General features: G+C 44.8%; 1 protein-coding gene across 1 annotated transcript in view; it reads right to left on the bottom strand.

Annotated features, from left to right (window-relative positions):
* Positions 1–505: 505 nt before the first annotated feature.
* Positions 506–26,513, bottom strand: part of METRN (meteorin, glial cell differentiation regulator) — a 48,758-nt gene continuing 22,750 nt past the window's right edge. The window contains exons 3-4 of the mRNA XM_033962796.1: positions 13,054–13,113; positions 506–1,592 (exon numbers count right to left, since the gene is read on the bottom strand). Coding sequence (XP_033818687.1) covers positions 1,276–1,592; positions 13,054–13,113 — 377 coding nt within the window. The 3' untranslated portion in view covers positions 506–1,275. The remainder of the gene's footprint in view (positions 1,593–13,053; positions 13,114–26,513) is intronic.

Raw genomic sequence — 26,513 nt, 5'->3', positions numbered from 1 at the left:
GGCCCTTTTCCCTTCCAAGCTATTCAAAACATCTTAAGCAAAAACAAAATAGAACACAAGTATTATACCAAAGCTCTGACATTAACAGATTACCAATGAGAAAGGAGCACTCCCTTGAAATAATAAATCAGACTATGTCTTTAGGCGATAGGTATGAGTGTACACACCCATTCAACATAATACTGAATAATCCCCACCCAGGACTGCATTTTCAAAGGTTTAATCTCACTTCTTTGTTGTCCTACTGTGATCTACAATGGTCCTTCAAGCCCTTTCCTTCTCCAGAAGCTCAGAAGGGGCTTTGCACAAAGGGACTCTTCCCAGCATTTGATACAGACTATGGAATGTAAACAAAGGGCTTTATCTGACCTCATATTCATGCCCATCTCCCACCCATTTTCTTCCCCAAAAAACCCTTTTGCACAGCCTCCGATTCCCCCTTCCTCTACAAAAACAGCAATTTTCACGAATCAGTTCTAAGGTTAAAGGGAAGGACAATACTGGCTCAGTTCAGAAACAAATATTCATTAGAAGAATGGAAGTATAATGAGTGCAGTGATATCAGGCAGGGGAGGACAGAGCAGAACTAAGTTCCAAGATCAGACCCCAAGAGTTAGTCACTTTGCTGACCTTAAATCTAGTTTGTCCAGTCTTTCCCAAAACAGTGCTGTTTTGTCCAAGAATGATGGAGTGTATCGCCAAGCTTGTACACTTAATCCAGTTCCATCACCTCTTGTTTCTCAGTGCACATGGCTGCCTTCTGCTCAGCTCTTGTAAAATCCAAGCTTCAGCCCATGGTATGCCATTTAGGAATCCAGAAGGCCTTTGGCAACAAAACTCCAGACATTCAGATGTGGGCCATCATTTGGCAACCAATTGCTCTGGTTCTATATACATTGATTGGCCCAAGCCTCTAGCCTACTCTCTGAGCATGCATGCTTCACTGTTCTGTATCTAGGAATTCCAGATAAATTCACATCTATTTACTAAATCTGTACCACCCAGCCTCTTAGTCAGTAGGGTCACTGACTTCAGCATGGAGATAATTCCTCATGCAACAGAAAAGGCGATACGTTTCTCCAGCATCAAGTTATGTTTGAGCTATAACAAAAGAACCAAGAAGCTGACCAATCTGTGGCAGAAAACACTACTCACTCACATCTGACCTGTGTGAATAATGCTACCTGGAATGATGCACATCCACGACAAGCAACGGTATTATTGACACTGGCAACAACTACCACTAAGATCAAGATGAGAAGAAAACAGTCCTCCTCAGTCCAAAGCAACCTCACATGGGTTCTTGTGAGCTTGCTGTGCTCTCTCGTAGATATGCAGGAAGTCTTTGTAGCGAGGGGCACAACCGAGCCACGCCTCACCAAAATGCACCCAGCCCATGAAGATGAAGCTGCCTGGCCCGGGCTTGACACCACAGCGCAATAATGTGCGGATGCTTCCTGTCAATTTGACAGACCCATCCATAGGTTGGAACAAGGTGAATTTCTGCCGATGGATCTTGGTAGCGCTGACGCCAATGATGGATTCCTGCATCTCAGCGTCATTTAATACTGTCTGAATGCTGCCATGCACAACTAGGAAAAAGACAGAGAAAGGGGAAAGTTAGTGCGATTTTAAAAACTGGATGAGAAAGATGGGACTAAATTAATGTGTTCACCAGCAAATAATCTGTGCATTTCTGTCATCCAATTAGAGAGCTGCACGGGAACGGGGACGAAGGGAATCCTGCGGGACCCGCAGGTTCCCCCTTCAGGTCACAGGGATCCCGTGGGGATGCCCCTCGTGCTCTCGGGGATCCCGCGGGGTTCAATGCTGTTCCTACCTGCCCTGCTTGGAGGCCTCGTCTTCCATTTTCTTCCTGCCCTGCTGCAACACACATAGCCAATCAGAAGTCTTCCCCGATGTCAGCACTGACGTCGAAGGGAGGGCTTAAGCAAAACCCTCCATTCCTCCGATGTCAGCACTGACATCGTGAAGACTTCCGGTCAGCTGTGTGCGGCAGGGCAGGTAGGGAGAAGGCAGTGGCTTCCAAAGCGGGGGGGAGGGGGAATTGGGGGGAGGTCCGCCCCGGGTGCAGCCGTGGGGGGGGGGGGGGAAGTAAGTGTGCACAGCCGGTCAGGTCCCCCGATCGACCGACAACAGGCCCAGCCGACAAACTTCCCTGCCCTGTAGCCGCGAATCTAAATTACCTTACAGCAGCTTCAATACTCCAGCTGCTGTAAGAAGGTAATTTAGATCCGCGGGCCTGTTCTGTTGTCGGTTGGGTGGGGAAGCGCCACAAAGGTAAGGGGCAGGGAGGGAGAAAGGAAGGAAAGGTGGAGTGGAGAAGAAAAGACGCTTAAGGGAAATGGGTAAAACTGAGGGGGGGAGATGGACGCTGAAAGCACTGGGGAAGACAAAGGGGTGGAGAAGGACGCTGAAAGGACATAGGGAGGATGGGAGGGGGGGAGAAGGACACTGAAAGCACATGTGGAAGACAGAGGGGGAGAAAGATGCTGAAAGGAAATGGGGAAGAGAGAGTGGGGAGAAGACACTGGCAGGGAAGAAGACAGATGCCAGACTAGGGGGGGAGCGTAGGGAAGAAGATGGGTGCCAGACCAATTTGGAAGGGGGGAGAAAGGGAGAGGCACAGTAACAGAGCAAATGGAAGATGCAGAGAGAAGAGAGACAGTGGATGGAAGGAATTGAATGAGAACATGAGGAAAGCAGAAACCAGGCAACAAAGGTAAGAAAAATAATTCTTTTTTTTTTTTTTTTTGCTTCAGGGTAAAGTAGTATATTAGTTGTGTTGATAAAAAATTTATAAACATTAGAGGCTCTGGTAGAAACCCCGTTTATAAAGTATGTATTCTTCCCAATTAATATTTCCAAATTAAAGTCTTTTTGCTTATTTTTAAATTAGTTTCTACCAGAGCCTTTAATTCAGTAGCATAATTAACTGAAATAACTATTTCTTAAGTTTATAGGGACGGGTGGGGACGGAGGGATTCCTCACGGGGACGGGTGGGATTTCTGTCCCCGCGCAACTCTCTACATCCAATCCAATACTTACATTTATATACCGAATCATCCTCAGATACTGGGGCTCGACTCGGTTTGCATTATTGTTGTAAAGCAAGGAACAGGACAGAAAGGGAGTCCAAGGTTATTGGCACTCATAATACTAATTTAGATTAGTTATCATCTAAGGCTTGCTGAAAGAGAAGAGTTTTCAGGGATTTCCTAAATAGATAGATCTGATTTCATAAGAAAGTGTATTCCAAATAGATGCAAAAATGTATGTATAAGAACAAAAATGTATGTATAAGAACGGGAAATATATCTATCTCCCCATCATCTCTCTTTGGAGGCATGAATCAGGCTGCAAGTAGCAATGCCTGTATTCTAGGTATATTAATGTCATCACCCTGCTTTTAAAAAGGACTGTGCAGCTATTTTTAGGTTTTCTACTTTTACTGCTTTAATATAGCAAAGAGAAATGTACTTAGCATGGAGACTGAACTAAAGAATTAATGGAAACACTGGATAATGCAGTAATGTAAATACAGCAGAACCCAAGTATAATGGTTTTCCTGACCTAGGAGTCCATTTAAGAAGCTGGGGTAAAACCTGGCCTTAGTGTGCCATTATGTGGGTCTTTCCCACATGTTAAGGCCATTTTAACCATGGCTGTAAAAACCCTGATTTTGTATTTATTTTAATGGCCGTGTACTATTAGAGCACTGCTATTTTTATTAAAATTACCACAGAAACAACTACTGCCACCTGTTTTGTAGGCAGTAAAAGTTCCTGCATTATCCTTGCACTAACTAGTTAGCATGAGGTAAATAAGGTGGTTCATGTAGGAATGCCCACTTTCTGCCCCCAACACTCCCCCCCCCAAAAAAAAAAGTGTTAGGCCTATTTTTGCTGCATTAAGGGTCCGTTTTACAAAGCTGCGATAGTGATCTCCAAGCAGCAAATGCAACACAGCCCATTCAGCTCCTATAGGCTGTGTCACGTTTGCCGTGCTGGTACTCTAAGTGCATAGGTGAAAGCTTGGCTCTTCACCCAGGCCTTTAATGAAAGAACTAACTAACTTGCTAGTCACACACACAAGGAGTGACACTTGGCTTCAAATACTATAGCAGGACATGTTTACCCACTCCTACCCTAGATGAGATCATTTTCAAGCACCAGTCTGACTTCACGTGCAACTGCCTTCAAATTAGACCCTTATTTTCTAACCTCTATTACTCTATATCAGTGTATCGCAAACTGTGTGCTGCCTGAGATATCAAGTGTGCCGCGAAGCGCCAGGAAGGAGGAGAGGCGCTGGTGGCGGCTGACTGCTTACAGAACGTGCCTCTCACGGCGAGAGGCACATCCTGTAGGCGGTCAGCCGCCACCAGTGCCTCTCCTCCTCTCTGGCGTCTTTCCTCTTCGCTGCACGTCTTCTTTTGCAGCACCCTCCACTGGCGGCTCAGGGCCCCATCTGGAGGGCCTCCACGCATGCGTAAATGTTGGCATGACGACATCACGCTAACGTGTGACATCATCCCATTGATGTTCACGCACATCCGGGTGCCCTTCAGCAGTGGCTGCTGGTTTAGTCTGCCGCGGCTCACAAAGTTTGCGAGGCACTGCTCTATATCGTCTATCTACTCTACTCCTTCTTGGTTTACACCCTATGCTGTCTATTAAATTGTTTGATAACGCATTGTGTTGACACTAACGTAATATACTATGCCATACTTTACATTGTAATTTAAATTTATTTTATTTTTTTACTGCTGTAATTGACCAACGGCCTCTTTTACAAAACCGCGCAGCAACAGCCCCGAAGCACTTTAAATCTCTATGGGCTTCGGGGCCGTTAGCACAGCATAGCTGCTAGCGCGGCTTTGTAAAAGAGGCCGTATGTTTGACTTACTCTTGCTGTACACTACCTCGAGTATATTCCTTCAAAAGAGTGGTAAATAAATCCTAATAATTAGTACCTAACACAGATTAGTAAAAGGACTCCCTAGTGACTATTTATAGGAAGATCAGTTTCTTTCCAACAAGTTTCAATGTTATAATGACTGAAACAGCTGTTCCAGTGAAAAGTCACTGGCTAGTAGACTACAGCATATAAAACAGCTCACTAATTATTTTTTGCTTGTTTACACTATACTTAAATAAATGTAATAAGAATGCGCTTCATAATTGCATTCACTCAGATCAAGACAGAAACAGGCTTGATGTTTACATACAATCTGTATATAATGCAGACTGGGGACTTTTCTCAAGATTTTAACGTTTTATGAGGAAGATCTTTTAATAAACCTTCTGTTAATAAACCTTCTGTTAATATAAAGGGGATTTTTTTTTTTTTTTTACACATTCGCCAGCCAAGGATTCTTTTGTATATTAAACACACCATGGGCAACAGGATGTTGGACGCCCATCATATATCACAGCTGGATGCAACAGATATTGAATTCTCAAGACCTCAGCACAAACACTACATGCCCCTTTGCATTGTTAAAGGCTTTCTGTCACATCTGTTGTATTGTTCTCTTCTAGAAAGCAGTCATGTATTTGTACTATCCTTCAGATACCTCTATCCAAAATACTAACGAAACATTCCTTCCATTGACATCCTATATCCCAACACTGGAGGCAAGAGACAGAAGTTCATCCCAATGTCCTGCCCTTCACAGTACAGTGGTGCCTCGCATAACGGCCGCCTCGCACAGCGAACGCTGCGCACAACGAACTTCTTGTCTCGATTCGTACAACGGACTTCGTTTCACACAACGAAGTCGCCCGAGCTGCATCGCAAACATCCCCCCGCCGCCACCGCATATTGTTAAACCTCCCCCCGCCGCCACCGCATATTTTTAAACCTCCCCCCGCCGCCTGGGCCTGCGCTGATCTCTGAATGGCTGCAGTCAGCTCTCGCGGGACTCACAAGAACTAACTGCAGCCAGCTCTCGCGGGACTCACAAGAACTAACTGCAGCCATTCGGAGATCGGCATGGGCCCACACAGGCGTGCAGAGGAATTGCTCCTGATCTCTGCGCTTCTGGCCTGTACGCCACTGGCTGGGAAAGATGGGAGGAATTAAAAAATGTACTGGGGAGTATGTGGGGGGTGATTATAATACACAGCAAGGATCAACAAAACCCCTGTCTCCCCTCCCCTTCACATATATCCCCTCTATATCATGCTAACAGCTCTAACAAGATAAATTTATCTTTTTTTATGTCATCTTAGCATATTTTATGCTACAGAACGAATTATTTTTTTTTACATGTATTGTTATGGGAAAACGCGTTTCACATAACGAACTTTTCGCATAACAAACTTGCTCCTGGAACGAATTAAGTTCGTTGTGTGAGGCACCACTGTATATCTGTCTTCAGCCTGGGCCTTCACACAAACTAATCTTCAAGGAGAGAAGTTAAGGACCAGGAAAGTCAGCTGGTGCCAGGGTTAATAAGGGCCACACAAATCCATTCCCTCTCCTCTGAAGGGAAGAGAGATTAATCAAAATCTATCTTGTGCAAACAATTATTCCACTTTTGTCCTGGTATTTTCCCCATTTAAATTACTGGCATGTTTTGATTGATAAAATATGGAGCAACTGTTTTGTAAAATTACCTCATGCAATCAAATCTCACTATAGAGGACTCAGAAGCTACTACCACAGATTAACTTCATTTCCTTATTAAGAGCAGTACCAACAAAATGTTTTGGGGGGTTTTCAAAAAAATTCCAGAAAGAGCATAATTAAACTTTCCCTTTCATTTTCTTTTTTTCCCCCTTTTAATTTTCTTACTTTTATTTAACTCCTGAGGTGACTAAGTTGAAATGGTTGAAAACATCTGTGTACACTCATATGTAGCATTATGAATGGCAGTCACACTAATATTTTTATTTAGGAAAGAATACAGCACAAACTACTGGATTCCTACTGGGGTTGTGGGCAAAATAAAAAAAAAAGAGATGTACACCTTTATTTGAAAATGGGAAAAAAATAAGACATAACATGAAAAGAAAAAGCCTAGGCAGACAGTCAAACAACCAGCTCAAGTTCAGGGGAAGTGTATCGTGAGGAACGAGTCCAAGTGAGGAAAAAGTGAAGACAAGCAAAGAAGCTGCAGCAAGTTACGCAGCGGAAGATGAGGTAATCCAAACTGAAAAGGCTTTACACCCATATAAGCAAAAGAGTGTATTCCTCTTGTAATGATCCCATTAATGAAGTAGAACTTCGGTGAAACTGGACTTAAAAGGCGAAATGCGAGTGTGCACCCCAGAGAAGAAATCCCATATAAAGCACAGTGGGATAGGTGTGTGGATTGCAGAGGTAGGAAAATCTGGTTCCAATTCTCTGACCCAAGGAACTGAAATTCCCACTTGAGGTCAGTGATACAAATGGCCAGGTTACAACAAATGCAGTTGACGGATGGCATGCATCATCTTACTTGATGCTGAAGATACCTAGCATAAGTTGAAGACATACATTCATAACTTGAAAACATCTCTCGCAACTACAAGCACTGACCCGCCAATCAATCTACCTATTCTAGAAAACGAAGGCTCAACTGCTGACATGATCTGGAATCAGTTTGAAAACCCAGAATGGAACCAATTCCTCAAGCTCTACTCTAAATATGCTAAATCCAACTGCCTACTAGATAATTGTCCACCGACTTATCATGAAAACAGCGCCCCTCCCATTCAAAGCAGAACTTTTCAACTGGGTCTCTCTCTGCTTGTCCACTGGCTACTTCCTGCTGGAACTTGGCCACATCCTTGTGTCTCCAATTATCAAAAAAACTCCAAAGATCCAGTCTCTTCAACTGCCAATTACAGACCCATTGCCAACATACCTCTCTTCCTCAAACTAATGGAAGGTCTAGTCAATCTTGATCTCATGACATACTTGGAGAAGTTTAACATTCTACACGACTCCCAGTCAGGATTTCGCACAAAATTACAGTAAGGAAACCATCCTAGCCTGTTAACTGATCACCTCTTCCATCTGTTTTTCCTGGGAAAAAGCGCACTGGTACTTCAGTTTGACTTAAGCAGTGCCTTTGACCTTGTCAACCACGACATTCTGATTAGATGCTTCGACTCTATTGGCATTTCGGGACAGGTACTAACCTGGTTCAAAGGCTTCCTAAAAAACCGCACCTACCAAGTCCACAGCGATGGAACTTTTTCCCATACTTGGTGTAACCCCTGTAGAGTTCCACAGGGCTCCCCTCTCTCTCCTTCTCTGTTCAACATCTACATGGCATCACTGGGACACATGTTATCTGACCTAAAATTGAAAATCATACATATATGCAGATGACATTACTATTATCATCCCTATAACCTCACTGACACAAGAGACTGAACATCTCACCTCATCTGTTCTCACTATGGTAAAACAATGGACTACACAATTCAAACTAAAACTAAACCCAGAAAAAACTAAGCTTTTCCTCGCAAGTCCCAACCACAAACTAACGAATACCACTCTGAAATTAAACAGGCTAACTTACCCAATCAATTCCACCATTAAAATTCTTGGAGTCATCCTGGACCGATGCCTGCCTTTTGAAGACCATACCAATGCTCAGGTTAAAAAATGCTTTTGCACCCTCTGGAAACTCCGTACTATCAAACACTACTTCGACTTCCTCTCCTTTCGATTGCTGGTCCAGTCTCTAATCTTAAGCACCTTAGATTACTGCAATATCATATATTTGGGATCCTTCAAGAAAACCATTAAACGTCTGAGAATCATTCAGAATACTGCCGTCCGCCTCATCTATGGCCTCAAAAAGTCAGATCATGTAAGCCTGTTCTACAGAAAACTTCACTGGTTGCCAATGGAAGCAAGGGTCATCTTCAAGTTCGCCTGCCTTTGCTTCAAAACCTTAGCGGGTTCAGCCCCGATTTACCTGTCGCGCCACTTTGCGTTTCCAGGCACCACTTGCACATGTAGTGCCTACCTGTTTGTCTTTCCCTCTCTGAAGGGCTATGTCTACAAAAGATTCCTTGACAGAACTATCATTCCAAGCTGGCAAATGGAATAATTGCCTGACCACCCTCATTTCAAATGCTCCCTCCTGCCAATCCTTCAGGAAATCAATCAAAACCTATCTCTTTGATAAATTTCTCCGACTCCTTCCTACCCTGCTATATTACTGAAATACATGCTGCATCTCTTTCTTTTTCCGTTTTTAACCAAACCTCTCTCGGCATTCTAATGTAATTCCTTTTCGGTTCTTACCAACCCTCTCTCGACACTCCATGTAATCGATATTTGTTACCAATGTACTTGACAATATTTTTCTGTAACATCACTGTATATGTACAGTCTCTTCACCTGTAAACCGCTCTGAACTGCTTGTGGTATTTGCAGTATATAAAATAAAGTTATTAGTTATTATTAAAGAAAAATCAAAGCGGGATGGAAAACTTGACTGGACGAAATCCAGATACGTCTTCTTCACTCCGCAGAAAACAAAGATCTGACAAGCAGGAAGGCACTCGCACAGTCTCAAAGCTTCACTAAAAGCTTAAAGTGGCAGTACACTTTAGCACTGCCAGTACCAGGCTCCGTGGATGACATCACCCATCTGTGAGAATATGCCGCCTGCTTGTCCTGGTACAAGAAGGATTCTATCCTCCGAGTCCCAGATTGTGCCCAGATCCTTACATTTTCTTTTTCTCTTACCCAAACTCCATGGAGATGTCATTTCAGCCAGGTCAGCAGAGCCAGGCAGATCCAGTTTTGGTATTACCGCATTGCATGTATGGAGCTATGGTTCCGATTTCCTTAAGAAAAGTGCGGCTACAATTCCATAATTGGAGTAATGGGACGACATCAGAACTGGAAGAGCCTGTTCAAGCAGACATGTGAAGTGGAAGACTACTGGAAAGAGACAGCAGGTGGAGCTGGATGGAGGCTGTGCCCAGTTAGTGCCCATGGAAAGAAAGTATGTCACAGATCCAGTTTTTACACAGAGCTTGCTCTATCCCATTGCATGCAACCACTCTTCCTTGCCAAAGTTAGCTGCAGCCACTGCTGCACATTGTGTCCGTTAAAATAAACACAGAAAGCCCATTCTAGCCTACAGAATGAAGCTTGGTTGCAGCTGCAGAGTGTCAAACATTAACTGGCTCTTTTTAAAAGGAATGCAGTTTAAACTGAGTTTTAAGAAGGTGACCAATTTCTTCAGAGTTCATAATTCCTGACATCAGTATTTGCTTCTAGCTATTTAAGAGGGTTACAACATCAATCTCCTGTCCTTGGATTCCTCCCGGTGTAGACCTCCCTCTCTGCTGAGATTCCAGTGGGGAGAGACACTAAAAGGAAACAAGAAAACTGAGCTTCCTACACTGGCAAGAGCTGTGCAGTGGGGCATTTAGAGGCATTTCAGGAGGCTGGGTTGAGTAACTACTGCTTAGGAGCACATTCCTCAGACTCAGAAGTTATCATAGGCTATCAGCCCACAAGCTTAACTGTGTCAATGCATGAAAAGAGGGAGGGGAATTCAATTACAGTATCTGTAGTGTTTACAAATGGTAACAACCAAAGGCTAGATTCACTAAGCCGAACGATCGTGTTCCGACCGGTTTGTGACCCCGACCCGATTCACTAACCTTCCTCTCGATCCGATCATGTAAATGAGGGGAAACGGCATGCAAAGTAGGAAGGCAGCAATTCACTAAACTGAAGAAGGAACACCGATTGGGCTGGCCGATCCAAAAACAAGTGACTGCTGAGGACCAGTCACTCATGTCCCTGCCGACTCTCCAGCTCTCTGCCATCCCGGCTCTCCCAGCTCACACTGCAGGGAAGAACTCTCCTGCTCTCTGCAGCCCCGACTCTCCCGGCTCACACTGAAGGGAAGGACCATCCTGCTCTCTGCCACCCTTCCCTGCAGTGCGAGCCCACGGTTTTAACCCACAGGTTTAAAGCAGGGCTGCACTACAGCGTGCTCTGTTCCAGAACATGCCACAATGCAGCCCTGCTTTAAACCCACGGGTTTAAACCACAGGCCGTGCTCGTCCCTCTGCCCGTGGCCACTCATACCAGTCAGCAAGATCACCGCCTCCAACTTTCCATCTGTGAGCTCTACTCCTCTGAAATTTTCAGGCTTTAAAGGGAGGTGCTATGAGCTACAGTGATCAGGATTCACTGGCGTTCAAGATCAGCAAAGTTTATGCCATGAAGAGCAAGCAAATGCACAGACCATCTACAGGCAAAGAAGATGATCTGTGCATACGTCAGGATCGCTATCCAGGATCGCTCTGGGATCTGTGTGGGCGTGCCTCCGATCGCGTCCATTTGCATGCAGACTCGTGACTCAGTCGCCCAGCCATGGATCGGATCGCCCACGGATCGGTAAGGTTAGTGAATCTAGGCCCAGCTCCTTAACATAGACATAGGGGCCAGCTCTGCAGATTTTAAGGGCCTGATTCTCAAAATGGTGTCCCAATTGTAGGCAGCAGTAGGCGTCCTACCACCATCTAATGAAACAATCAGGACGTACTTTTCTTTTTTTTTTTAATTGATGCGACGAACGATGTCTACAATGTAGGCATTTGACTTGCGCCTACAGAAGTGCCTACGGACACCTAAGGCTGGCATAAGTGCGGCTTACACCGGAAATGTCCTTAGGCATCTGTAGACGTGCCTAGGCACAAATCAGACGCCTTAAATGTAGGCCTGTAAAACGCTGTTCTACATTTAAGGCGTCAATACAAAAAATAGACCCAACTCTGGATATGGTGACTATCGGTGATTGATACGTGGTAGGTGTCCATTTTGCAGGCACCTTCTGCAGCAGGCACCGTTTCCAGAATCAGGCCTTTAGTGCCTAAGAAACTCAGTATCAAACTGCCGTCTGTTCCATTATTTTATTTATGTGGCAATTTACCACCTTTTGTAGCTGCATCAAAGTGGTTTAACTTTGCAACTAAACAAACTCCGAAGTGAAGAGACCCTCTTTGAAAAACTAGAAAGATACACACAAAGTAGGGATATGCAGATGTTCTTCCAATAAAGGGCTGTATAGATCCCAAGAGGTAAGACAACAAATGTATTCGAAGCATCGTATATAAAATGACTCAGAGAGCTATGTTTCAGCGTGAGACCGCCTGCCTCAGAAGTCGTATACCTCCTGGCTGTAAGACATGACTACCTGCAAAATTTCCCTTCTCCAGCACAGTTTTCTCTTTTTTTTTTGTCTTCTTCCTTTGACTTTCATCCTCTGTGGCTGAAGAGTATATGAAATCCCTATCTATTTGCCTTCAACCCCCTCTCTTTCCCTTGGTTACAGACACCCCTGCTGGTAGGATGATTCAGGTAGAGAATGACACAGTGGATGTTACCCGTGGGTAACCCGCCAAAACAGTGGAGGGGGGAAAGGTGCTCACCGCAGATACGGGGACAAGGCCCTCCACCACCCCGTGGAGCAGTGAATGGCCTTGTTCCCGCAGTTAATGGAGGGAACGTACGTGGTCACCAATCGCGTGCGGCCCCCCTCCCTCCTTCCTATCTAGCCACCCAAATCTATCTATCTCCCTCCCTCCCCCTTACCTTTGCGGCGTGTTTTAAGGTTTCAGACTTGTTGAATGTCGCCGGAGTGTACGTGCAGTCACGTGTGTATGCGAGCAGAAGCTTCTCCTTCTCCTCCTCTGAAGTTGCGTCAGAGGAGAAGCTTCCGCCCACACATGCACGTGACTGCATGAACACTCCGGTGGCTTTTAACAAGTCTGAAACCTTAAAACGCCTCGAGAAGGTAAGGGGGAGGGAGGGAGATGCACGGACCGTGCGAGGGGTGCCGAAGGGCAGTGAGGTGGCAAGAGGGAAGGGTGGATGTTGCGGGGACAGGGATGGGGCAGTGAAGGGGACAACAGGGATGTGGCGGTGAAGGGAACGGCGGGGACGGGGCGATGAAGGGGACGGCGGGGACGAGGCAGTGAAGGGAACGGTGGTTCAGTGACGGGGCAAGATTTTTTCCGTGCCATTCTCTACATTCAGGCATCCGTTTTACTCACCAAAATCACTCATGCAGACAGCCATCAGGATCTCTGTATCATTGCAGGGCCGGCATGCTCCTACAGGACAAACCCAAAACAAAATGTCAATAATCTTCCTTGACCTCGGGACTGTAAAACAGAACATACAGAAATTTAGAGTAACTTTCTTTGCTTCCTTGCAGCTACCATTGTGAACTGGATTTTTTTGTTATGTTATTTTCACTCCCTTCCTGACCCTTATGGCCGAATGTGACTGTCTGTTATCTGTCTTGCATGTTCAGATTAATTACTTTCAATTGGTTCACCACCACGATAGCTTCTTGAATAGCAGCATTTCAAATTTTTCCAAATAAAAATAAATGCAATATCCGAAATAGCTGATGATCTTAGGGCTGTGTGTGTGGCACAGGGGTTCTCAGCGCAGTCCTCAAGACATGCCTATCCATGAAAAAGTTAAATTTGCTTGCACTACCATTGTAGACAAATGTAGCTTATGCATATTCCTTGTGGGTATCCTGAAAACCTGTCTGGGTGTGTCCCAAGGACTAATCAAAAAACCCTGGTGCAGATCAAAGTGTTCTCATACCTGACCAATATGACACTATTCAAAGTTCCACTGTCCATTCCAGACTATTTTAGTTTTTTAAAAATGTGTACCCAACATGCCATTCTCTCTCCATTTCCAATCTGCCACGAAAACCTTGACATATGAGAAACCCCCTTCTCATCAGTGACTTTCTGTATGGGAACAAAATTATTAGGACCACCTTCTCTGCTGCACTTATGTGACCTCAGCTAAAATTCAGCTGTAAATCCTCTCAGAACCCACCATGAGTAAAAGAAGGGACCGAGGTGGTTAGGCCAAAATGGAGGGGAATGGAGAAGGTGGATGGTACAGAGTTTAATAGGGAGAGAGGCATGCCAAGTGGGAATAAAGCACCCATGAGCTTCCATAGGATCTGACATCGGAGGTGATATCAACTACAGCTGGGAATATTTGTTGAATTTTAACCCATGAAGATTAAATTTTCTTTCCTCAAGATGTCTGAAAAAAACATTTATTCTTTTTCTTAGATTATGACATTAAACCATTTGGGCTACTGAACTGCTGACTATGCTCATGGTTTGTGGTATATACCCACAACACAAATCTTCCCCCACCCCATGTCTTTCCCCTGGGTTCCTTATGTAAATACAATAAAGCCTCAAAAGACAACCATACTTTCTATATTTGAAATTCACCAAATTAATTACTTTCAAAATTATCGTTACTTAAAGGTGCCTGGCAGTGGGAGTCACCAAGACAGGCATAGGAAGTCCTGATCCAGTGGATATTCAGAATAGCACCTGGATCCTCAGGCCTTAATCAAGGATCATAGCTTCCATGGTAATAGGACCTCAGTATTTGGACACTGTTGCACTGGTTCGGCAGAGATGCCCTAGGAAACTGTCAGCAATGCCACTTTCAAGGACTTTACAAGACAAGGTATTCTCAGAACCCAGCAGCTACTCCAAATATGATCCCTCTCAAGTTATCTTTAGCTATCAGGAGAGGTAAGGGCAGACTATCCTTAACCAAGCACACCCAAGACAGAAGATCTGCCCCTGAACCAATGGCTGATGCACTACAAATGTTTTGATTACCTGGTTGGGGGGTAGGGGGAGAGGGAAGGTGAGGCTGCATAGGTAAACATGAAAAACAAGCTTGCCTTTGATAGTTTCCCAATCCTGCTCCCAGGAGAAAAGGGATCAACAATGTATATCTCTGTGGCTTGTACATTGCATGTTCCATTGACAGAGCATGGCATCCCTCCAGCCTTCAGAGTCCCAAGAACAAAGATACCTGAGAAGCATTAATTGTTTAAAGGAGCCTCACCTGGTGTCAACTTTTCTGGGAATATCTATTTAGGTTAAATAGTCTCTAAGGCTACATTTTAAGATCACCATAGAACCGTAACTAAGAATGTTTGTGAAGCAAAAAGAAATATCTACACTAAAAAGCCTTCAGGGGTTAAAAAGGAAAAGTGGAAGCTCCCCTGAATTGAGCAAATTTTAATAAGTGACCTAAGAAAATGAGTGGCTGAATCAAATGCTTGGCTGTTAAGTCCTAATAACAATTTAGAATTCTATAGGATTTGTATATGATTTGGGGGGTAGAAAGAGGCTAATATGCATAGACCTTGAAGCTATAGTGTCTGATAATCTCAATGTAGCAACATGAGTTAAGGTGGAGGATGAAGGCAGATGGATGCTGGGTATTCTTCCCTCTATCAATATGTGTGGTGGTGGTGGTGGTGGTGGTGGTGGGAGAACTGTTTCACTATCACATTTTTGATAGACAGGTAAGCTCTGCAGGATTCTAGGGATCCTGCCTGTCCCTAACAACTGAAAGCAGCTGTGTGCCCCCCTCCCCACTGGTAGCAATGCTGTTGGAGGGCTCCAGCTCATCTTAGAGGGAACAGTGATGCTAAGCTGCATACAGTGGCATAGTGGAGGTGCCATCTTGGCAGGAGCGCTGGCACCTCTCTTCCTCTTCGCCCACCCACCAAACCTTCATCGTCAGCCAGCAGCATCTCCTACCTGCTGTTCAGACCTGCCTCAGCTTTCCTTTTGACATCACTTCCTGATTGCAGGACCAGGAAATGATATCAGAGGGAGAGCCGAGAACATAAGAAAAGCCTTACTGGGTCAGCCTAATGGTCCATCAAGCCCAGTAACCCGTTCTCATGGTCACTTATACCTGGCCAGAGGCTGGAACAAGCAGCAGGTAGGAGATGCTGCCAGTGAAGATACAAAGAAGTGCATGGTGGGGAAGAGTGCAGGGGGCGCATGGTGCGGTAATGCCAGGTCCCACCTCTCCAAGTGCCTCCTTCCCTAAGTACGCCAGTTGAAAGAAGCTGATAATATTTCTATGCAAGACTTTGATGAAACCATATAAAGAGGTTAGGGGTGATCCAAAGAAAAGCAAGCAAAATGGTATGGGGTGCACACCAAACAATGGGAAAAGAGACTCTAATACCTGGGTATATATAGCCTACAGGAAAGGAGGGATAGTGGAGACATTTAAATACCAGATAAACCTTTTTCCAAATGAAATAAACTATAGAACTGGTAGAAACTGCAGACAGGCAGTCTGAGGGGCAAGTCTGAAACCTTTTGTGCACTGCTTTGACAGCTTTCAGTCTTGCAAGTGATATAAGAAATTAATAATAATTTCCTACTGAAAGTTTTATGAATGCCTGGAATGCTCCCCTAGAAAGAGGTGAAGACAAAAAAGTGGTGACAGTATTAAAAAAAGGCCTTGGAGAAACACAAAAACTCTTAATGGTCTTTATCTGCCATCATCTGTTAGTGCCATGGGGTGCTAGAGCATGCTTAATATTCTTTCCAGCACTGCCCAAACTACTACTACTATCCATTCAGTCATGTCTGACCTTTGGATACTCTGTAGGCCAGTCCTCACCATGCTTCCACTGCTTCTTTCAATTGCTTGATGATCATTCCCATATCATTCTTGATGGTATCCAACCAACGGGCCTTGGTCTCCCCTGCTTCCTTTTACCAATGACCATTCCAAGTAGCACCTCCTTTTCCAGTAAATTCGCCCTCATCACATGTCCAAAATAGATCACTTTCTGTCTGGTAAACATACCTTCCAGGGACAACTCTGGGTTTATATGATCAAGAACATCTTTGTTGGTGATCCTAGCTGTCCATGGGATTCATAGACGTCTTCTCCAGCACCACAGCTCGAGGTGTCAATTTTTCTTCTATCTGCTTTCCTGAGTGTCCATGTCTTGCAGCCATATGCCATGATTGGGAACACAATGGCAGTGATAAGTTTTGTTTGGCGATTGAGATGTCCTTGTTCACCATGGCTGCACACCCTAGTGCTAATCGACGTTTGATCTCTACTGTTGAACCACCACTGTGATCAATGAGGGACCCAAGGAAAATGAAGCTGTCAACCATTTCTATTTCTTGTTGTCAGTAGTCATGATTTTGGTCTTCTTGATGTTCAGGTAAAGTCCCATCTCCTTGTTTTTTTTCTTTCAGCTTCAGGATCAACTTAGAGGTCCTTCTCACTCTCTGCCAGCAGAGTATTATCATCTGCGTATCTCAGATTGCTGATGTAATGTAATGTAATGTAATTTATTTCTTATATACCGCTAAATTCCGTTAGGATTCTAAGCGGTTTACAGAAAATAGACAATAAAAATACTGATGGTTCTTCCGCAGATTTTCACCCCAATGCTTGAATCATCTAAGTCCGGCTTCTTCATGATTACTTCTGCATAGAGGTTGAAAAGAAAAGGAGAGGATGCATCCTTTTTGATTTTGAACTATTCTGTTTCTTTATACATGGTTCATACTGTAGCTTCTTGATCGTAGTAGAGTGATCTGATTAACCTGATCAGGTATGCTGGCACTCCTATCTCACTCAGTGCTTCCCAAAGCTTGTCATGCTAAACACAGTCAAAAGCCTTGGTATATTCAATAAAGCCCAAACATCAGGGCTGAAATCTTTCTGATGTAGAACTATAGGGAAAAATAGGAAGTAAGGCTTTATCTCTGCAGCTACTGCTCCCACCTTCCCTGCAACCTATTGGTCAAACATGCCATAGGTAGCCAATAAGCTGAAAAGGAGGCTGAACCGATAGATTAGGAGGCCCCAGTAGGCCACAGGGGAAAGTAGGAAGGTTGGTGTCTCCTAAGCTACTAGTCCTGCCTCCTCCTGCAGCCTCTTGATTGGCTAAGGAATGTCTGTGCAATGAGCTGGTAGCAGGGAGAGGAAAGAGTAGCACAGGCACTGATAGGTTGAGAGAGGAAAAGAGACTGATGGAAGAGATATGGATTGTGAAAGGGAAAACAGAGCTAAAGTGAATGCAAGCTGGGGAGAGAGGCATGGGGCTGCGATACAAAGATAAGTGGGTGAGGGATGGGCTGGAGAAACAGATGAGGATGCAGATCTGCCAAGTCTCCCGCTTTTATGGATCATTTCCTGTGCTCCCACCAGGAGTCAGATCTCCCGCTGAATGGCCTGCCTTTCCAGCGACAGCAGGAATCACCTTTCATTAAACGTCATCTCCTGCTACTGCACCAGGAGATGATGTTTTATGAAGGCATTTTCTGCTGCCACTGAAAGGGAATGTTACTTCTGGTGCCCATGACCACAAACTGGCATGTGCCGGGATGAGGCTGTGGACAGGGCTAGGCGGAGCTCTGGGTGGGTCAAGGTGGAGCTATGTGCTGAGTAGGGCACAGCTGAGTAGGCCCTAAATCTCCTACTCAGGTCAGCCCCCTGGCAGCTCTGAGACAGGGAGAGGAATTGTGTGGAATTCAAAAGAATAGGGGGCTGAAAGGGGAGATGAGAAAAGGGGTTCTGAGAAGAGAGAGTATCAGATTGTAGAGGAAAAGCATTAAGGGGTAAAGAAATGAATGGAAATGGCAAGAATAGTGAGACTAAGAACATAAGAACATAAGAAGTTGCCTCCGCTGAGGCAGACCAGAGGTCCATCTCGCCCAGCGGTCCGCTCCCGCGGCGGCCCATCAGGCCCATTGCCTGAGCAATGGTCCCAGACTATCCCTATAACCTACCGCTACTCTTATCTGTACCCTTCAATTCCTTTATCCTCTAGGAACCTATCCAAACCTTCTTTGAAGCCTTGTAACGTGCTCCGGCCTATCACAGCCTCCGGGAGCGCGTTCCATGTGTCCACCACCCTCTGGGTGAAAAAGAACTTTCTGGCATTTGTTTTAAACCTGTCTCCTTTTAATTTTTCCGAGTGCCCCCTTGTACCTGTGGTTCCCCGTAATCTGAAAAATCTGTCCCTGTCTACTTTTTCTATACCCTTCAGGATCTTGAAGGTTTCTATCATGTCTCCTCTAAGTCTCCGCTTTTCCAGGGAGAACAGCCCCAGCTTTTTCAGTCTGTCAGTATATGAGAGGTTTTCCATACCTCTTATCAGTTTAGTTGCTCTTCTCTGGACTCCCTCAAGTACCGCCATGTCCTTTTTGAGGTACGGCGACCAATATTGGACACAGTACTCCAGATGCGGTCGCACCATTGCACGATACAGTGGCAGGATGACCTCCTTTGTCCTGGTCGTGATACCCTTCTTAATGATACCCAACATTTTGTTTGCTTTTCTTGAGGCTGTGGCGCACTGTGCCGACGCCTTTAAAGACGTGTCCACCATCACTCCCAGGTCTCTTTCAAGGTTACTTACCCCTAGCAGTGATCCTCCCATTTTGTAGCTGAACATCGGGTTCTTTTTCCCTACATGCATGACCTTGCATTTCCCTACATTAAAGTTCATTTGCCATTTTTTGGCCCATTCTTCTAGCGTCGTTAGGTCCCTTTGCAGATCTTCGCAGTCTTCCATGGTTTCAACCCTGCGGTAGAGTTTGGTGTCATCCGCAAATTTAATAACTTCGCAATTTGTTCCCGCCTCCAGGTCATTAATAAATATATTGAACAGGAGCGGTCCCAGCACCGACCCCTGCGGAACTCCGCTCGTGACCCCATGCCAGTCTGAGTAATGGCCCTTCACTCCAACCCTCTGTTTCCTGTCTGCCAGCCAGTTTTTGATCCATCGGTGGACCTCCCCTTGCACCCCGTGTCTCCACAGTTTTTTAACTAGGAAGAGAACAAGCAAGAAGATAATTTTTAGATATTTGTGCTCATGGTTTGAATCTGTTAGCCGCTCCTCATAACTAAGCGAGCCCAAAAAGACACTGGGTGGGAGATACAATACTACTAATTGGGCTGGGTAAGTTCTGGGTAGCTGCTAGTACCTGTTCTTTTCTTCCAACCTTGGAGACACTAGTGATAAATAAGGTATTTCATTAGAAGGATAGGGAAAGGGGAGGAGGTTGTGGAAGGATGGGATACCATGAACTGAAAATCTCCTTTTTAAAACTTACTTTCTCTCGGAAGCTCTGATGAGGAGCTATGGTCAGAGATTGTACCGAGGGAGAATGGTGAGTAGCACTGTACCCATTCCTCACAAAAATTATATAATTATTATTCCCCCATTACATTCCACAGGAGTTAGAAATGGTGGAGGCCCTGGGCTATGAGAATGTAAAGAAGTAGCACAGCAGTAGCAACAGGAGACCACTGGCAGTGTTGGGGATGAGAGAGAAGGGATGCGCTTTCTCACAAACTCTGTGTGTTTCCTGTCTTGGCTCCCTGGCTTAATTGCCGATTCCTTGTTCCCCTCTTTGCTCTTGGTAAAACTCTGTAATCACTTCCCAGATCTCAACTTGGCTCCATGAGCTGGATTCTTGTTCCTTGGCCAGTGGAGCAATATCCTGCAGGCAGCCTAGAACAGAGTGGCATAGTAAGAGTGCATGCTTCTATGCCGTGGGCTGCTCGTACATGTTCTCCCACTCAGCATGTAATCTTTGAGATTTCAAACTCGATACCTGCTGGGCTTCCAGAGCTTAGGGTGAGCATGTGGTAAAGAATCTGATGTGGACTCTGCAGGCAGAAGGTGGTCATTAGCCTGGAATGTTTGAGCACCAGGGGAGGTGCTGCAAAGCAAAAGGTGGATGGGGAATCGGCCCCAGAAAACAAGAATGTGCCTGGAGCCAGGGAGTGTACAGCAGGGAAATGACCCAAGATTGTGGCCAACAGAGAGTCACAAATGGAAGATGAGTTAAATCTACAAACAAAAGGAAGTCTCACCTGTAGAGGAGAGTGAGAAGTGAGAATCAGTAAAGGGATGGGTAAGCCAAACCTGCATGGAATGGTGACCCGTCAGACATTGGCGCACTGACAAAGCTAAACAGGGATGAATGCGCACCACCTAAAGCTGTTCTGACTGTTCCCATTAGCGCTGTGAGGGTGGGAACCCCCCACTACACTGAGAAATACTTGCGCTCACATTGAGGGGGGATATGACACCAAAAAGCCCCACTCTCCTCCCGAACACCGGCTCTTCTGCTCTTAGGGGCGGTGGGGTGGAGAACCCACAACCCACCCACCCTCAAAACGTGAGCATGAGTATTTCTAAGTGTACTGGGGGTTCCTCCCCCCCCAAAAAAAAAAAAACAACAACCTTCACAGCGCTAATGGGAACGGTCAGAGTGGCTTCAAGCGCAATTGTCAGCACGGCTTTGTTGGAGCGGTTTTGTCCTCTGCTCAAACGTTGGTGTACCGCATGGAATGGCAACTAGCTTGGAAAAAGTGCACTGGAGCTTGCTGGGGAACGGAAAGAAATAGAAGCCCGAGTCAAGGGAAAATAAGAAGCAGAACAGGCTAAAAAGATTTAGGGAGAGGAGCAGGCAAAGAGCTATTAAATCCCCTGCTCCCAAAAATAAAACATCAAATTATGCCTATGCAAGAGAAGAAAAAAAATGTAAAAGTGCAGAGGGAATAGAGGACAAGGAGTGAGGGAGAAAAATAAATTAGGGGACTATAGTGTGGTTCAGATGGGCTGAGGGAAAAGAGGAACTGGTTGGAGAAACTTGCTATGAATGGTTTGACTGGAGAGACAGAGTATAATGTTGACAAGCTGCCAGGTGGCAGAACCCTAGTTTTTGATTTGTTCACATTGCCTGTCCTTGATGTTTAGATGCAGGCTAGTCATTCACTATCAAATGTATTTTGGGTTTCCATTTTTTTTTAAACTTTGCTAGGTGAAGGGAAGTTTGTTGTGAGTTTTGAGTTCAGCATCCCCAATCATTTTCAAACACTGGCTCCTATGGCTATTGCCACTATGTTAAGTGACCATTAAAGGCTAGAAATGAGGATCTGTTACATTAGGATCTGTGGATGGTTTGGAATAAAGGTTGAAGTTTAGGCAATTATAAGTTCCAGTGAGACAGAATGTAAGTTTTCTTTGCTTTCCCTTGAATAGAACAGCAACTGTGATTCTCATATCTCAAACTGGACACAGAACGCGAAAATTTGATTAAAAAAAAAAATCTATGGTGAAGGAGTTGAAGGACAGAAATTACCCAACCCTAAGCACAGTGACCTCCCTCCCTCCCAGTGAGGGAACCCCACTGTTCAGCCACCATATGTTTCCCACTAGAGGACCCTCCTGAAAAATCAGTTCAGCTAATCCAGTCACAGGATTTCGCAGAGAAGTAGAACCAGTCTGTCACCAACACACTTGGTCTCCTTAGCAACAAGGACTCTCTCGCTTGCACATGATCCGGTGAAAAGTGGCAGGCAGTGTCCCAGGGCCAACAGCACACTAGACTTTTGTTTGCTCTCCTACAAACAGAATGGGGGGAGAGGAAGAGAAGCAGAGAGAAAAAAAAAGGTCCTGAAATGTATAAACAAAATGTCAAGTCTTGGATTTCTGACACCTCTGCCCTGATTCACGATGGGATCTGCTGTACTAATTTCAATGGGCAGAATCAGGACTAGAGACGGTATGCTGAACTGGGTTGTAAGTTCAAAATTAAGATTGCCATAAATTTCTCCCTTGGAACTGGGTAAACTTGGGAGCTCTATTTACACTAGTTCTCAAAGCAAAAAAACATGTGTTCTTCTGCTCTGAAATAGTGTGGGCAACGAGGGCAACGGTCTGAAATAGTGTGGGCACGAGGGCAACGCACTTATGATCATTTGTACCTGCCTTTTCAGAGGGTAGAATTTTACTGGAAAAAGTTTGCAAGAAGATTTGAAACTACAGTAAATCCCCGCGAATTTGCAGTTCGCAAATCACGGACTCAGTAATTTGCGGTATTTTCCGACCACCCTCTCCTGCCTTTGATCAAATTCAGGGGTATTCCTGGAATGGAACCCCATTAATTTCGGGGGAGTGCTGTACATCTATGTGTGTGCCCTTCCTCCTCCAACCTACACATATCCCAGGAACATCTCCTCTGAAAAGGACTAAAATATATACACTGCAGAAGAAAACAAGCTACAGGAAGGGAGGGCCTGATTAATGCATTTTTGACCCACGTGAAATTGCTTTAAAATTTGTCCTGGTAATCACTTAACCTTGCCTTGGGGTGAGGGGAGAAGCCGATTCTAGCGCATTCATGGGGAAATTTCTCTTCCCCGTGATAACTGATAATCACATATCTCCTTTAGCTCCCCTGTAACTTACCTTGGGGTTCTGAAAATGTAAATGTGGAAGATCAAATGTGAGAAAATTAAGCAGTTCCCCTAGATAGCCAGTGGAATTTTAAAGTGATATTATCAAGGCCTATTGGAATTTTCACTCGGAACCATGAGGGCACCTGAGATTTGTCAAGATATTCACATGCTTAATTCTATCCTCACCCCAATACACACACCAGACATCCCACTCTCCCTGGCTGTTAAACAGTGGAAAACTTCTCCCTGAACAGAAAAACATGGAAAGTACCATTCAAAATGTGAAGATAATCAATCTTACAAACAAACTCACGGCGCTGCTGGTGAATACCTTGCTATCCTCTCACAATTACATCATTTCCAGTTAGCTGACATCATCCCCAGTAGGGAGGTGGAGTGATGCGCGTTCCTCCAAAATGATTGACATTAGGGTGAACAGTTAAACCGGGACATCAACTGGGGGTGACGTAAGCTAACCGGAAAGCCTAGTAGAGCAGCACAGAGGTGTCTTCAGTAGTCTTTGGGATGAGCTAGTGAACCATAGATAGGAGGACCCAGGCCCATACATTCATGGTGGAAAATGTGCACCCACCAACCCCCCCCCCCCAAACCCTACTATTCTGCCATATAGGTGGCACCTGCAGCCATAAGGGCTATTGGGGTGGTAGATAGGTGGGCACAGTAAGTTTTGGGGGCTCACCATGACCTATAAGGGTGCTCCCACTACTCTGTTGCCATATCTGGATGTACAATCCATCAGTTTGCTGGTCCCTCCCATGTCTAAAAGGCCTTTTCCTAGGCACTTTGGCTTGGATGATTTTTTTGAATGAGAATGGGGTATAAAGATAGACAACTTAGCGGTCTGGACGATCAAACGGCTGGACGTACAAGTGGACGATTCTTAAAATAAATAAATAAATAAATAAATAGTTGGCAGTGTCAAAAGTCCATTCTCGAAAAATATGTCCCAAGACTTTTTTTTTTTTATTATGCCGCTCCACACATCGGTTTAGATGCAATTCTGGTATTGTTTGTAGGCTCCTTATGGCACCTACTTTTTTTTCTATTGGCGCTTTCCTAATGGTACCACTTTCAGAATCCGGGCCTGAATGTTTTATATCATACCCAATAATATTACAGAATTTTAATTTGGAGGGGGGGGGGCAGGTAGAGAACATGATGCAGTTGAATATAACCACTATGCTGCAGCCTTTAACATCTTTTACAAGCTGGAAATCAATACAGCTCAGTTTTACAATCCCAGAGCTCTCAACTCCTCATAAGTCACTGTACTGACACAGACTGAGACACCTGCTACAAACCATAGGAAAGTGTAATAAATCCCCGAGAGTGATGAGTACCCATTTCCACACCAAAGATCATAAATTATAGTTTAGGAATGTTATCTGAAACCCTACCTCCAGTCTGGACATTTTCTAACAGGTGGGGTTTGTTGGATCATAATAGCGAGATCACTAGAAATCCGGGGAAGGGAAATGAAAAAGAATGGCAAAAGGGATCTTATGAATGCAAACCTTCAGATACAGTGGAAAAATAGGGCTGAAATGTTCAGTCTCCCTGGAAGATGTTGCTAGGGCAGGATTAAAGTGCAGGCTTATCAGACTCATGCCTCGGACCCCCAATGTTTAGGAGAGGCCCTCTTAGATATGCTATTTAAGTGGCTTTTGCCCTGGAAGTCATCTACTGACAGAAAGAAAAGTGTGTTGTTTTTTTTGTGTTTTTTTTGGTGGGGGAGGATAGGGTTACTGCTGCCTGCAGAGGTCTATCTATTCTTCCTATCCCTTGAGCATTGAGGAGTTAGTGAGCAGCACTCCTAATCTGCTACTTCCTCCTCTGGAATTCCATTTGTGGGGGTGTTAAAATGTATTTCTATTAAGGTGAAAGACAATCTTTCTTTGCCTAGGGTCCAACAAAGGGTTAATCCTACCCTACATATTTTATTACCCTTGGTCAGAGCCACAAGCTCTGATGCTTCACATTATTCAGGGACTAGCCCCAGAATATCTACATTTCAGAATCCCTTCTGAGCCCAGGCAGGTTCTGCTTTCTGAGGACAAAAGATTGATGCTGTTACCTATATGCTTGCAAGGAGGAAAGGCTGGCCTGCATTAGATCAAGAACACGTTCTGTTGCGGGATCTGTTCTTTGGAAAGGTTTATTATGCTCACTAAAATGTCTCAAAATTTCAAAAATCCAAAATATACATTTTAAGATTTTCTCTGGTGAAACTGCTGGAATGGGCACTTTCTGTGGCCATAATCGGCAGGAACTTGAAAACACAGGGGGGGGTCACATGTCAGACAGATTAGCAGAGATGTCAAAGTCGGTCTTCGAGGGCCACAATCCAGTCAGGTTTTCAGGATTTCCCCCAATGAATATGAATGAGATCTATTTGCATGCACTACTTTCATTGTATGCTAATAGATCTCATGTATATTCATTGGGGAAATCCTGAAAACCCAACTTTGACACCTGTGGATTATGGTGTCATTTTCAGAATCGCGACCTGCATTGAAGGTAGGTGTTGAAAATGTAGGCCAGAGTTTTACAGGCCTAGATTTCCGGTGCCTACTTTCAACATAGAATCACACTTACCCCTTCATCTACGAAACTGCGTTCGCAGTTTCTAGCGCGAGGAGCCGCGCTGAAAGCCCGCGCAGCTCCCGATGCTCACAGGAACTCAATGAGCATTGGGAGCGGCACGGGCCATTCAGCGCGGCTCTCTGTGCCCTTTCTGCACTAGCACGGTTTTGTAGAAGAGGGGGTTAGTGGCACTGAACATCAACCTCGCCCATAACCACGCCTCTTTTGATGTTTGGCGCCGTTAAGCATTTGCGTTGGTGCTGTGGTTTTTAGGTGCCTCACGACACCTACTTTTTAAATTGGTTTTTAATGGTGCAGTCAATTACCGTGCCATTCATAGCCAATTAAAACAATTAACTTAGGCGCTGGTATATCCTGGAATGCATCTGAGGCTCAATAGACAATTTCTCTTGATTAAATACAAATGGAGCAACAACTGATGTCGAGCCTCAGGTGCATTTCATTTGTACATGTGTACAGACCATTGCCCTTCAGTTGTTTTTGCGACGCTTGATGCAGGCATTTGCATGCCGAAACACAGCTGTGTCAGATCCCTTTGTACATGCCACCTGATGTTGGTTTGAATAAATTATTTTTGTGGTACTCCAGTGACTATTGCTTTGCTTCGTTATCCTACTACATATTGGCAGGCAGCCAGCTCAGTGGGTTTACGTTTCAAATGTTTTTATTAAAGAAAAGAAAATGCCCAACATACAGAATATCAAAAGCGGTATAACAATACAATGAACAAAGCACAAAAGTACCAGATGAAGACTTAGTCCTCCACCGCACCATAAACCTCCTACTA

Source organism: Geotrypetes seraphini, chromosome 11 (assembly GCF_902459505.1).
Source record: "Geotrypetes seraphini chromosome 11, aGeoSer1.1, whole genome shotgun sequence".
NCBI classification, from domain to species: Eukaryota; Metazoa; Chordata; class Amphibia; order Gymnophiona; family Dermophiidae; genus Geotrypetes; species Geotrypetes seraphini.
The sequence above is the reverse complement of the archived record's forward strand: the minus strand, read 5'-3'. Positions and strand labels throughout refer to the sequence as shown.